The sequence below is a fragment of the Linderina pennispora genome (assembly GCF_002104995.1).
Source record: "Linderina pennispora strain ATCC 12442 chromosome Unknown DL89scaffold_14, whole genome shotgun sequence".
NCBI lineage: Eukaryota > Fungi > Kickxellomycota > Kickxellomycetes > Kickxellales > Kickxellaceae > Linderina > Linderina pennispora.
Genome location: NW_024468262.1, coordinates 267,155 through 279,547, shown reverse-complemented (window position 1 = coordinate 279,547; position 12,393 = coordinate 267,155). Strand labels below are relative to the sequence as shown.

The 12,393-nt window shown below is 55.6% G+C and overlaps 6 protein-coding genes across 6 annotated transcripts; 3 read left to right on the top strand and 3 right to left on the bottom strand.

Moving 5' to 3' along the window:
• Window positions 1-8: 8 nt before the first annotated feature.
• DL89DRAFT_269865 (uncharacterized protein) lies at window positions 9-738 on the bottom strand. Its single transcript, XM_040888460.1, has one exon. It carries the CDS (start codon window positions 698-700, stop codon window positions 62-64), a length of 639 nt encoding a protein of 212 aa, XP_040740774.1. The 5' UTR covers window positions 701-738; the 3' UTR covers window positions 9-61.
• A 150-nt stretch (window positions 739-888) lies between these two features.
• On the top strand, window positions 889-1,523 carry DL89DRAFT_60426 (uncharacterized protein). The gene has a single exon (XM_040891858.1). The coding sequence runs from the start codon at window positions 1,077-1,079 to the stop codon at window positions 1,458-1,460; it is 384 nt and encodes a 127-aa protein (XP_040740773.1). The 5' UTR covers window positions 889-1,076; the 3' UTR covers window positions 1,461-1,523.
• DL89DRAFT_269864 (uncharacterized protein) lies at window positions 1,408-5,482 on the top strand. Its single transcript, XM_040888459.1, has 28 exons — window positions 1,408-1,986; window positions 2,073-2,097; window positions 2,128-2,148; window positions 2,185-2,203; window positions 2,231-2,563; window positions 2,591-2,681; window positions 2,706-2,789; window positions 2,823-2,866; window positions 2,903-3,035; window positions 3,075-3,161; window positions 3,186-3,283; window positions 3,311-3,434; window positions 3,468-3,471; window positions 3,499-3,580; window positions 3,608-3,675; window positions 3,697-3,990; window positions 4,021-4,072; window positions 4,100-4,345; window positions 4,373-4,442; window positions 4,479-4,565; window positions 4,596-4,649; window positions 4,677-4,681; window positions 4,703-4,829; window positions 4,866-5,027; window positions 5,052-5,128; window positions 5,162-5,197; window positions 5,219-5,297; window positions 5,318-5,482. The coding sequence occupies exons 1-28, from the start codon at window positions 1,735-1,737 to the stop codon at window positions 5,351-5,353; spliced, it is 2,790 nt and encodes a 929-aa protein (XP_040740772.1). The 5' UTR covers window positions 1,408-1,734; the 3' UTR covers window positions 5,354-5,482.
• Window positions 5,483-5,747: 265 nt separating this feature from the next.
• Window positions 5,748-7,432, bottom strand: DL89DRAFT_275781 (protein phosphatase 2A regulatory subunit CDC55; the record flags this gene model as incomplete). Its single annotated transcript, XM_040889355.1, has 5 exons — window positions 5,748-5,879; window positions 5,938-6,478; window positions 6,507-6,913; window positions 7,073-7,170; window positions 7,360-7,432. The coding sequence occupies 5 exons, from the start codon at window positions 7,430-7,432 to the stop codon at window positions 5,748-5,750; spliced, it is 1,251 nt and encodes a 416-aa protein (XP_040740771.1).
• Window positions 7,433-8,374: 942 nt separating this feature from the next.
• On the bottom strand, window positions 8,375-9,866 carry DL89DRAFT_295180 (uncharacterized protein; the record flags this gene model as incomplete). Its single annotated transcript, XM_040890610.1, has 4 exons — window positions 8,375-8,822; window positions 8,860-9,000; window positions 9,032-9,670; window positions 9,835-9,866. The coding sequence occupies 4 exons, from the start codon at window positions 9,864-9,866 to the stop codon at window positions 8,375-8,377; spliced, it is 1,260 nt and encodes a 419-aa protein (XP_040740770.1).
• A 605-nt stretch (window positions 9,867-10,471) lies between these two features.
• On the top strand, window positions 10,472-12,012 carry DL89DRAFT_324752 (catalase; the record flags this gene model as incomplete). The annotated part of the gene is made up of 2 exons (XM_040891481.1): window positions 10,472-10,747; window positions 10,800-12,012. 2 exons carry the CDS (start codon window positions 10,472-10,474, stop codon window positions 11,961-11,963), a joined length of 1,440 nt encoding a protein of 479 aa, XP_040740769.1. The 3' UTR covers window positions 11,964-12,012.
• Window positions 12,013-12,393: the final 381 nt, after the last annotated feature.

The window sequence follows — 12,393 nt, the reverse complement described above, 5'->3', positions numbered from 1 at the left end:
TACACTTGAGGCAGACTGCAGTTTTCTCATATTTTTGGTATCTATCTGATAGACACTTATCTCATTTAGCATGGTGGAACGGCACGGTTGTCGGCGGCAGATCAGCCTTCTTTGGCTGCTTCGTCTCGTCGTTCTTGATGACAAATTCTGTCGGCACACCAATCTTGAATCCAGCCTGGCGCAGAGCATCCTTGGCGAGCTCTGCATTCAAGCCAGGGCCCTGCAGCTCAAAGATGATCTTGTCCTTGGGCACACGGCATGCCCAGTAGTCAAACGCACCCTTTCCCTTACCCATTCGCACCTCAGTTCCCTTGGTCGTCACCGGGATATCGGGGAACACGCGCAGCCACACCTTCAGGCCCTTGATTGGCTTCAGCTTGCGCCGGATCGTGGCATAGCAGGCCGTGATCGTCTTTGCCGGCAGACGCAGACCAGACTTGACGCGCAGACCGTACTCGCCAAACGCCATGTAGTTGCCCTTGGTGCTGCCGCCCGTGCGTACAGGCACGCGGCCCTTCTGCGCCTTCTTGTGCTTCCGCCGGCGGGGCTGCAAATTCTGGTAATTGCGAATCTGCTGGTGCTGCTGCGTTTTGACAAGAGCGCTGGGCGTGCTGAGCGAGGACGGCCGCGCAAGCAGCGACAGGTTGACTGCTGGCAGACGGGACTGCAGCAGGTTTCCAGCGAAGCGTCGAGCCCACATTCTGTGCAAGTAAAAAAAGTTGAATTGGAAGCGTTAAAGAGGAGATAGTGATTTTCGCAAGCGTCAAGTCTGATTTCGGTCAACCTCGGCTGGCCCGATCTGAGAGCTTGATGCCTTGGATCATTGGATCAAGTCACCAAGCCCCACTCTTTTCGCCTATTGTTTGCCGAGAAGATTTGGCATGCCGCATAAGGCAACCTCCGGGCGACTCGTGCGAGAAGACACTGCCAGCTGGGAGAAGATCGTGGTTTCAAACTCCCTTGCAACGAAAAGTCGCCACCACACTTCCCTCCCCTAGCACCAATACCTCCACTACGCCTGCACGTACTTCTTTTTTGCACAGCTGATATATCTATTCATATACCAATTGCCTGCTATGGCAAAGACAAAAAAACAGCTAAGGGTGCAGGAAATGACTCAGCAGGCTGAGAGCCAAGGGCGCGGTAGCCCCAGCAGCACACCCAGATCAGCGTCCTCTCGCAGCACAAACGGAGATGAATCAAGTGCCAAAGCTGCACTCGCGCCAGTATCCGTACAGCACAGCACCTTCAATACCGCAGCCAGCAGTGTTGGTGATGCCAGCAGAGCGAGCAGCGAACCAGATGACGTGTATCCATATGTGCTCATCATCCGCCCGCCGTCGTCTGCGCGCTCCAGAGCAGAAGCAGCCTGTGAAAGAGACCATCCTAGTGGAGACAGCAGCAGCAGGTCAAAAGGCAGAAACTGCATATGGGCCTGCTACATCCGGATCAGGAGGTAAGTTTGGAGCTGACTGATCTGCTTGTGGCCCGCTTTTGGAGTCCCGCTTTTGCGCCACTGTGGACGGCATAGGGACAGTTAGTTCTAAAGCCCACCCACCGCTTCTGTAGACACGACCGCAGACGATACGGATACGCGTGAGCTACCAGGCAAAGCAGATCCCGATCAACACATGCAGCGTGGCTGATGCAGCAGACATTGTTGCGGACGACGGTGGGTCCCAGGAGGTGGACTATTTTGTTCCCCAAACACCGGAGGTTCTTAAGCCAGAGCCAATGTCGGCAGACCAGGATACAGAGATGGCTGACTCGGACCCTGTCGAGACAGTGGGTGGCGCATTGGCTAGCGTACTGGTTGAGGTATTGATTGGTACACCTGCTGGACAAAGCGAACACACGGAGCAGATGGTCCAGGATCGGGATGCCAGTGATTTATCTGAGGAGCTTGCATGGCCGGTTGGAGGGGCTCGCGAGCCAGGCCAGATGCTGGAGATATCTGTTGAACGAGAAGGTGCTACGCCAGAGTCAGTAGACCAGGACGCTGAGATTCACCGTGAGTCTTCTGCAGGCGATATGATAGACGATTCTGGACACTCAAAATGAACCGACAGCAGGTGGTTGAACCGGTGGAGCCAATCGGTGACGATCGGGAGCCCGCAAGTTTGCCAGAAGATGTTGCAACTCATGACGGTGCACAGCCTGATTCCGCTGATAATGATGCGACAGCAACAGGTCCAGTTCCTGGGTTGATTGAGCTGCCACACAAGCCGAGAGGTCAGGATAAATCAGATCTTGATCCAACGAGCAAGGACGATGGTATTTCTGAGCTATCACCTGCCGATGCTGCGGCCAATTGTGCGCAGATTCAGGAGAAACGCATGGATCTGGTTGAAGAAGAGCATAGGCCGTTCGATATGCTGAAGGAGATCGTCAAACACGAAGATACTGGCCCAGGGTCAGCGCCGACTGATCAGGATGTTGAAATTCGTGAAGCTGAAGAAGCAGCTGCAGAGTCAGTCAGCCCATCTGAAGCGCATGTAGCTAACGGAGATATGACAGACTCTTCCCTGTCTGACTGCCTCACAGGGGATATTGATATAGATGAGTTGGACGAAATACAAGATGCTCCTAGTAGCGGAGCTGAGGCACCTCTGTCGCTCGAAAGCATTTGCCGGTTGATGCCTGACCCGCTGACTGTCTGTGGCGATTCCTTCGATCACTTCGTTATTCCGGCCAATGTGCTGGAGCCTGCGCATGCTCTGGTCGCGCCGCGCACAGAGAAAACACACATTCAGGCTATTTACGAGTACGAAATGGATACGTTCCCTGTTGTTCAAGACCCGGGACCATGGCGCGTGTTCCAGCAGAAAAAGTACGATGCGTGGGCATCTATGCACGACTCGTGCCGGTCAGTCAAGGTGCAACTTGTCCCCCAGACAACCAGCTGTATGGCGAAGAACGAGCTCAAACAGCCACAATGCCGAGCATGTATTGGCCGAATCGCCGGCAAGGGATGCCGATTCGCGATGATCCGATATGTCACAAAGCTGACGATTACTATGACTGATGGACGCGTAGTCTTTCGTTACCTGCCGTGTCCGGTTTTCCGCTCTGAGATCTCCAAGGTGCCTGAGGTGCGGCAACCGATCACGCCTATCGAATTGCCAAGTCGCACTGTTGTCCCCGGTGACAACGACACCTGGGTCGAATTCCACATGCTTTGCCAGACTGCGTCAGCAATGAAATCACTGCTCCGCCGCGAGCTCGCAATTGTACGTGAGCTATCACCACACGCTATGCATAGCGATCTGCGTGGTACCATACAGTTCCACGACACCACTGAACCGTCGAGTGCAAGCGAAGCTGATTCGGCCATCCACCCGCTCTATGCATGCTCACCAGCCCCTTGCATCCTGCGCAAGGTACCGTTGGGCGCCCGCCAGAGGTGCGACCACTGCGCAGCACCGATTTTTGCTGTCTACTTTTCATGCTGTATGTGCATGCAAGAGTTCTGTGCCAAGTGCTTCATTGCCTGGGAAGATACCGACGTCACCCAGCACAGCTACAAGATTGAGCGCGGGGTAAAGTCGCCGATAGCACCTGACGACGCTCAGCTGGGTCAGTCCAAGGACATGTCGTACTGCAAGAGATTTGCTACCAAGGAAGGCGAGAAGACCATGCACTATATTGAAAGACACACGAAACGCCAGTTTGTCCGTGTCTCGCATTACACCGAAGGTGAGCTTGAGATGATGCTGCGCAAGGTCAACCGCATCGCCCAGTACTGTGACCATCTCGACACCACTCAGCCGTCGTCATACAGCTCCATCTCGCTGTGCGCCAACGAGCTACCGCTTGAGGAGCCGGAGCTGCGCACAGATCGCTCGTGGATGGACGAGGTTCTGGACCGCGTGGACATAGATACCGAGGTTATCGCTAGCCTCGGCGACGCGGATTTTGGCAGCCGTCTAGAGTACTATGCCAGAGAGTGCGAGCAGCCTTGCACACATTTGACACCAGGAGCCGGCCCGAGTCGATCGCAGTCGGCATTCCTTGAGTCAGCATGGGATTCGCGGATGCGCTCCCTGCTACTACCTAAATACCCGCTGAAGGGGTGGCAGAAAGCACCGATATATGTCAGTGCGGATGATTTGACACTGCGCGAGTTTGCACGGCTGTGGGAAGAAGACAACGTCGTCGTGGTCACCGGTCTGGCAGACAAAATCGATGCCACCAAATGGACCCCTACAGCGCTCCTGAAGGCGATTGCCATGCAGCCAACCACTGTTCATATCATGGGCACCACTCGCACCACACCCATCGGCGACATTACGCTAGCTGAGTTTCTGGGAAACAAGCCGTCGGCGAAGATCATGGCCGACAAGTCGTACCGTGCCACCCTCAAGGTCGCAAGGCAATCCAGCACTGCCGACGATGACGAGGACCCAAAGATGGCAAAAAGCAGGGAAATGCTGGAGGATATGGTAAGAGCGACGCGGATGCTATTGCCGTTCCCACAGTACACAGCGCCCGATGGCAAACTGAATCTCATGAACCGTCTGCCGCCACAGTACAAGCAGCCGGAGCTTCTGTCGGAGGTGCACATGGTCAGACTGTCCACCGACCCAAATACCAAGCGCCGTGGACGCGACAACCTACGCTACGACATTGCCGATACTTTCGACCTGCTTGTCTGCGCCTCAGAACCGCCTTCAGAGGTGGAGTCAGCACAGCCTGCTGCCAGCAAGCGCCGTGGCCGCCAGGCTAAGGCAAAGCTAGCTGTTGTGGACGAGACACCAGCGCCGCCCAAACGCCATGACCGTTCGGCCAATGACCAGCCCACTAAAAGCGCCGGCCCTTCCCCTGCTGTGGTCTGGGATATCTATCCATTCCATCTCCAAGAGCAGCTCTGCTCGTTCCTCAGCAACTCTGACGACAGCCCTCCTGACACCGACCAGATCATCACCCCGCGCACGTTCATGGGGGACAAGCAGTGTGCGGAATTCTTCGAAGACTATGAGGATGCCCAAGCCATCCGCGTGTTCCAGAACACCGGCGACCTGGTCATGGTGCCGTCAGGATTCACGTACCAGCGCCAGACAGCCAGAGATACCATCTCGGTGCGCAGCAAGTTCTTGTCGCCGGAGCACGCGTCGTATGCGCGTAATGTGTCAGAGGATGTCACCAAGCGCGGCAATGCCAGGCGCCATGAAGCGCTGCCCGTCATGGACATTCTGTGGTGGGCGTGGCTCGGGTGCAGTGACCGTGGGGAGGCTAGTGCCAGCGAATTCATCTCCAAGTCCCGCAAACACCACATTGCCAAGGGGGCGGCGGCAGCAGTGCAGAAACCCCGGCAAAGCGAGCACGCACTGGAAGCAAAAAGCAAACATCATAATTTATTTGGTCAGTTCATTTGCATACTAGCTGGCACACTATCGCAGCTTGTGACGTGTATCGCTAGCTATATCTTCAAATATCGAGCATGGCATGTATTTGAGAGTCAATACAAAATGTAGTTCTGAAGGTAAAGAGGGAAGTGTTTGAGAAGAGTAGAAAAGGAAAAGAGGTTTAAACGGAAAGGTCGTGGTGTCAACGAGTTCTTGTTTTTTTAGTTAGAGACAACTGGGCCTCCCGCTCTCTTGCCCATACCGACAACTCCCCTTGCTCCCTTGCGCTCACTGTCTCTCTCTCTATCTTGGTGACCTGGCAGGCGATACTAGCATAAAGGAGTCGGACCGGACAGGGCAAGCAAAGGGAGCAGCAGGCCAGAGGCGAGCATGAGGGAGGGCTTAGTCAGTAAAGATGAACAAGTTATTAGTGGCAGCGACCGCAATCGTGTTTTCTCTCGGATGCCAGCTCGAGTGCAGGATTTTGCGGTTAAAGTCGATGTTGTCAACGTCAATGTCCTCCTTCCTCACGCCCTGGCGGCCGTTGCGTGGAATGCCGACCTTGCTCTTGGCGCCATTCGGACCCTTGCACACGCTTGGCCCGGAAGGCATTCTTGTCAGCCTGCAGGGTGACATCATTTTCGGGCGACGCCAGGTCGTAGATGCTAAAGTAGTTGTTGTATGAGCCCGTCATTGCGTGCTTGCCGTCGCCGCTAAAGTTGCACTCGAACTTGTCGAAAATGCAGTCGTTCTCGTACAGGTCGCACAGCTTTGGCTTCAGATAGTCGTGAACGCTGATGGTCCGCACCGGCTGGCGGTCCATATTGATGTCCCACACGCGCAGCGTCAGATAATCGCGCGACAGAATGTACCGGCCGTCTGAGCTGAACCGCACGTCAGACACAGACGAGATGATCTCCGAGAAGAAATTCTTCGATCCGGGATCCTCTGGCTCCTCGAACTGCTTCGCGTGCTGGTCGCAGAGCGCCGACTCGCGCATGTCGCACAGCTTGATGGTGCCCTTGCTGCTGCTGTACATGAAGTAGTTGCACGACTGCGGGTGGAACTCGGCGGCCGTGATCACCTCGGTCAGGTCCTCCATGTTGGTCGGCTTGATGTCCACAATATTGAAGCTCTGGTTGTTGATGCCCATGGTTCCACAGGTTGATGCGCAGGTCGTCCGCCGACAGATACGTCTCGCCGTCCGAGTTCACCGAGATCGAGTTGATGTGGTAGGCGTGGGCGTTTGCGTAGATCTTCCGCGGAATGGCAGCGATTATGTTCTCGTGCGGCACCAGCTTGGGCAGCCGAAGCCGCGAAATGTCTGCTGGCGGCGCCCGGTCCCCGTCAAGCAGGTTGTTCTCCGTCACCAGCTTCAGCGCCTTCTCGCACACCTTCCACAGCTTGATCGTCTTGTCGTTCGTCGTCAGCATGTATAGCGAGTTGTTGTTCGGCTTGAGCCATTTGATGCGGTTGATCTTCTCCTCAATCTCGAGACTCTTTAGGTAGTCAAACTCGGGCTCATGCGATTGGAACTCTGTGTAGAACTTGTACTCGCACCCCTGCTTCTAAAGCCGGTAAGAAAACAAGAGCTGGGAGAGGGGTTTAGAAAGAGAAGCGGCAGAGTATTGGCTGTGCATGGAGTGGGGATAGAGTGCACTTGTTAATGGAAAAAAAATTCCTCTACTGGACCAGAAGGAATGCCCCTCTAGCGCTGCCCTACTTACATTGTCGCTGCGCTCAAACAGAACCACGCGTCCACCCTTATCGCCGGTGGCCAGGTAGTCGCCTGTTTGGTCAAACTCAACGGTCGAAATAATGTCGGCTACAGGTAGGCAAGCGAAAAAAAAAAACAAAGTTGGAGTTTTGTAAACGTAATCAGCGACGGGTGTTAAAAATAGCGAGATGCGGCGGTGTGCTGAATGGCTGGGCTGGATTTGGGGACACTGCAATTCAGCAGATGCAACATTGGCCTCTCCCTCCTCACATTGCTCCTGCCCTGGAACTGGCTTACCTTCGGTAACATCCTCCAAATCGGCTTTATCGCCAAAGCATTGAGTGAACTTCCAGCCGCGCTCACTCTCCATTGTTGACAGGTGGTTGGGCAAAGCTTAAAAATTCGAATAGAGATGCTGAATAAAAAATAAACGCAACAATCCGGGAAAGAGGAATTAAAACAATTCAAGAGTAGAGGCGAGGAAATAAAAAAATAAAACGTCGCGAAGCCAGACAAGGGGTTTCGTGCAAAGAGAGAAAAATTCGTAGCTTAGAAAAATTCAGGTCAGTGGCACCTGTTTCCACGATCAGCAGGAGCGACCAGCCCCAGATGTGCTGGCCACTGTTGGCGGGGCCTGCTGGCTACATTGGCCATGCCAGCCGCTCCGGCCAGCGCTTGGGTCCAGCATGTCGACGGATAACAGCCAAGACCGGATCCAGCGTAAAGCCAGAGCAGCACCAGTGTGTCCATCGTGGGCAGTTGGCCAGAGACCCATGATTTAGCTTCAGATCGCCTGCCAGTTCCTCATCAAGGATTCGTTTGAACATCCAACGGACAGAGGTTTAAAAATACTCCTGGAGGCGCTCAAATACGCACAGGGCAGTGCTAGATACCCAAAGCGTAGGTGCTGCCACACTCATACACCGACGTATACCCCATCCACTATACCTGGGTGGACAAATATATATATTGACAAGACGGATTAGTCGACGCCGTCTTCGCTGCCCAGGAAGAAACGTAGCTGAAAAGCCGGGTCAGCATTTGGGCACCCAGCGATGCTGGACTTGTGCTCTCGACCTTCACAATCCATCGCCCTGATACCCAGCCGCAGCGCTGGATGCCGGTGAAATGCAATGAGAGCATCGAAGTAGCATTACACTTGGGAGAGCTGATTTTCTGTCAGCTTACGTGTTTTGCGTGGCGACCGCGAGTCCAAGGCTGCTCACGCAGTATCATTGGCACTTGTCCACGTATGACCAGCATCAGTACACAACCCCCCATGACTTTTGGTCACGGACACACTGGACTTTCCTCAGTTGGGCACGCCAAGCTCATAGTCATCGATCCTATCCACGTCAGCAGCGGCAGCAGCTACGACTGCCGACACATCGGACAGCGCTACCAGGCCGTTGGGCTCGGGCCGATTGCCTTCGACAGTCTGCGGGCCCGGGTCTGCAGCCGCCTCGACAACCGGACGCTGCAGAATCTCGGCAGTAATCCGAGCACCATTTCTCTTTTCCTCTGCACGGAATTTGTTTTTGATGTCGTACCGGTTGCGGTTCGGAATCATCGATGCGATCATCTGGAAGTCGGTGCCAAACTTGCGCAGTGCCTGGAAAAACAGCTCTGTTTCCTCCTTGTCCCAGCGCTTGCGCGTCGCCTTTTTCTTGACATACGTCATTGAGTTTGTCAGCCGCGTGTTGGTCGACTCGTCGACAGTCTCCAGAGGCACATTCTCGGTGCTGCCCATCTGGTTACGGCTGACCACCAGCGATTCGGTGTTGATCACGACCTTACCGTCCACAATCCTGGACCTGCGCTGCCATCGGGTTGATTTCATCGTCCTTTTTAACAGCGTCTTCCTCTTTCTTTGCTGGCTCTGCAGCAGTCTCTTCCGGAACAGGCGTCACCACGCGTGGGACTTCCGTCGTGAACACGCTTGATCTGCTCGTTTTCGCGTTCAATGAACTCGCGCGTCGGGACTCCATGGGTCGGCTTGCCGCAGAAATATGAGATCGGAAGGTTGCTGATAGACTCTGCCGACAGGGTATGGTAGTCGTCTGCAGTCTTTAACTGCAGCTCCTCCTTCTCCGTATCCTCTGCAGCATTAGCCTCAGACGTCTGCCGTCCACGGCGCCGCCGCTTACGTGGCTGCTGTTGCGAAGGGGCAACCATTGCCTGTAACGACGGACTGGAAAGCGGGGCCATAGCTGGTGATGACAGCGTTCCTAGACGGCCCCTCATTGCAGGCGATCCTGGAGACCCGATCAATGTCGAAAGCCGGCGCGCCGGGTGTAGCTGTGGTGACTTGGGGCCACCAAACACGATGGGCGTGCCGCTGGCCCGTTGTGTACTGGAGCTGGTCGATCCAACCATCGGGATGCCGCTAGCCGATGCTATCTGTGGGATTTGACTGCCACTGCCACTACCGCTGCTACTGCCGCTGCTGCTGGCCACCGCTGGCATCTGCAGTGGCGGAGGAGATGGCGGCCGATTTGTGGCCATGAGGGCGACGTCTGCTGCAGGCGTCTGTGGCTGAGTGCTGGCAGCCGATGCTTGCATGCTACTGCCCGCTACATCGTCTGTCGGTGCCTCGGACGCCCCTGTCCTCGCCCTCCAGCTGCTGCGGCTGCTTGCGACGCCTCTCGGCCCTCGGCTTTGCCTTTGGAGCAAACTTTGCTCCTCCTTTGGCTAAATAACAGAATTTGATACCTGCACGTTAGCGTCAGCTGAGACTATATTACGCTTGCGTGCTCATTGGCCCCTTCTGACTCACCTACGCGAACCGAGGTAATTGTGGACATTTTAAAGGTAAATTGCGAAATTAAGGTGGAACCAAGAGTTTGCAGCTGGCGCGAAACAGCCCCATCAGCTTTTTTGGGCACAAATGTCCGAGACCCGCTGATTGTAATCAGATCCCCGGTGATTTCAGGTCGCCATGAGGTCGCACCCTGGCAGGCCTGCGTCATCTTATCTCGAGAAATTCGCGCGGGCTCAGGAGTAGCTCCGAGATGGATCGCACGGACACATGGCGGAATTGGCTCCTCCAGTACACAGTGGAAGAGGAGATTTGCACGGTTTCTCAGCCGTCGCAAGGAGCTGTGAAAGCAGCCGTTCGCCCGTGGCCGACATTGGTTCGATTGGCTGGGGCGGCGACTGCAGCCATATAGGAGGAGGAGCGGCGATTTTTTTTCATATGCTGCTGCCGAGCGTGCGCCAAATTTCGCTACTCTTTCTGCTAAATACGGCTGTATAAAAGCTCCGGCATGTGACGGCGAAAAAGCGAAGAGAGAAAAAACAATCGCAGTTGGCCTCTGTATTTTATCTCATCGCTTGACCTCCGACTTCTCACTTCTTATCTCTGCTCTCTATTTTCACGTTCCTTCTCGATTTTTGCACTCTTATAGCTATGTCGCAGCACCCTACTGACGCTCCCGCCGTCGCTTCCCGCGGCGTCCTGACCACGGGCAACGGCAACCCTGTCGATAACAACCAGACCTCGCAGACCGCCGGCGAGCTGGGCCCCGTCCTGCTCCAGGACTTCCACCTCCTCGACAAGCTTGCGCACTTTGACCGCGAGCGCATCCCCGAGCGCGTTGTGCATGCCAAGGGTGCCGGTGCCCACGGCTACTTTGAGGTGACCAAGGACATCTCGCACCTGACCTGCGCCAAGTTCCTGAACAAGGTCGGCAAGCGCACGCCATGTCTTCACCCGCTTCTCGACTGTCGGTGGTGAGCTCGGCTCGGCCGACACTGCGCGCGATCCCCGCGGCTTTGCTGTCAAGTTCTACACCGAGGAGGGCAACTGGGACATGGTCGGCAACAACACCCCGATCTTCTTCATCCGCGACCCGATCAAGTTCCCCGACTTCATCCACACCCAGAAGCGCCACCCGCAGACCCACCTGCCGGATGCCACTATGATGTGGGACTTCTGGTCGCTGGTGCCCGAGTCGCTGCACCAGGTTACCATCCTGATGTCCGACCGCGGTATCCCCGACGGCTTCCGCCACATGCACGGCTACTCGAGCCACACCCTGAAGCTGGTTGCCAAGGACGGCTCGTACAAGTACGTCAAGTGGCACTTCCGCACCGAGCAGGGCATCAAGAACATCCTGCCCGAGGATGCTGCCCGCCTGGCCGGTACCAACCCGAACTACTCCACTCAGGATCTGTTCGAGGCCATTGAGCGCGGCGAGCACCCCGCCTGGAAGGTCTACATCCAGGTCATCGAGCCCGAGCAGGCCCTCAAGTACCGTTTCAACCCCTTCGATGTCACCAAGGTCCTCAGCCAGAAGGAGTTCCCGCTGCAGGAGGTCGGCCGCATGGTGCTGAACCGCAACCCCGAGAACTACTTTGCCGAGGTCGAGCAGGCTGCCTTCTGCCCCTCGCACATGGTCCCGGGCATCGCCCCCTCGCCCGACCGCATGCTGCAGGGTCGCCTGTTCAGCTATGCCGACACCCACCGCCACCGCCTGGGTGCCAACTACCTGCAGATCCCAATCAACCGCCCGATCAGCGGTGTCAACAACCACCAGCGCGACGGTGCCATGGCCATCAACGGCAACGGCGGCTCCACCCCCAACTACGAGCCCAACTCGTTCGGCGGGCCCTCGCAGAACAACCTGCCCGCCCAGACCTACGCCAAGAACTTTGTCATGCAGGGCGAGGTTGGTCGCCACACCTACGAGGTCACCGATGACGACTTCGCCCAGGTCAAGGACCTCTACAACCTGTTCACTGCCGAGCAGAAGGACCGCCTGGCCAAGGTCATCGCCGGTAGCCTGTCGACTGTCCCTGTCTTCATCCAGAAGCGCCAGCTTAAGCACTTCTACCGTGCCGATAAGGACTACGGTCGCCGTGTCGAGGCTGCCCTGAAGGCTGCTGGCTCCAAGATCTAAATTTCCTTGTCATTCCCTCTAATTCAAACATGATTTCACTGCAATGAGCATCTGCGTGTAGGGAACTCTTCTTGCGGTTATTGCCTATGTAGTGCCGTCATTGTCACATATCATCAATACTGTAACACAAGTTCTATATTCGAAGTGAGGAAAGAGAAAGACTGGAGCGTGATGCTGGCACTGCCTATATGTTTACTTGGCTATGTCTGTTGTGTTTGGACCGCGGGGTCTGGTCGCTCTAGGTTGACCGACAGGTGGTCCAGGCTGTCAAGGTCCCTGACCTTGTAGATGTGAGTCAGCCAGCTCTCGTCCATGTGAACCAACTCGGACCACGGAAAAGCCAGTCGTGAATTGGGTCGCCTTAATGCTTTACATAGTGGGTGATATATACGGTTCATCTGTTCAAGTCCACAGTTCCTTTGGCTGTGCC

Bases quoted from the DNA above. Each gene is read 5' to 3' on its own strand.
- DL89DRAFT_269865 (XM_040888460.1), bottom strand. From the start codon at position 700: ATGTGGGCTCGACGCTTCGCTGGAAACCTGCTGCAGTCCCGTCTGCCA.
- DL89DRAFT_60426 (XM_040891858.1), top strand. From the start codon at position 1,077: ATGGCAAAGACAAAAAAACAGCTAAGGGTGCAGGAAATGACTCAGCAG.
- DL89DRAFT_269864 (XM_040888459.1), top strand. From the start codon at position 1,735: ATGTCGGCAGACCAGGATACAGAGATGGCTGACTCGGACCCTGTCGAG. The intron at 2,682-2,705 runs GTTATTCCGGCC...AATGTGCTGGAG, and splicing joins GCGATTCCTTCGATCACTTC to CCTGCGCATGCTCTGGTCGC. The intron at 5,028-5,051 runs GTGCCGTCAGGA...TTCACGTACCAG, and splicing joins ACACCGGCGACCTGGTCATG to CGCCAGACAGCCAGAGATAC.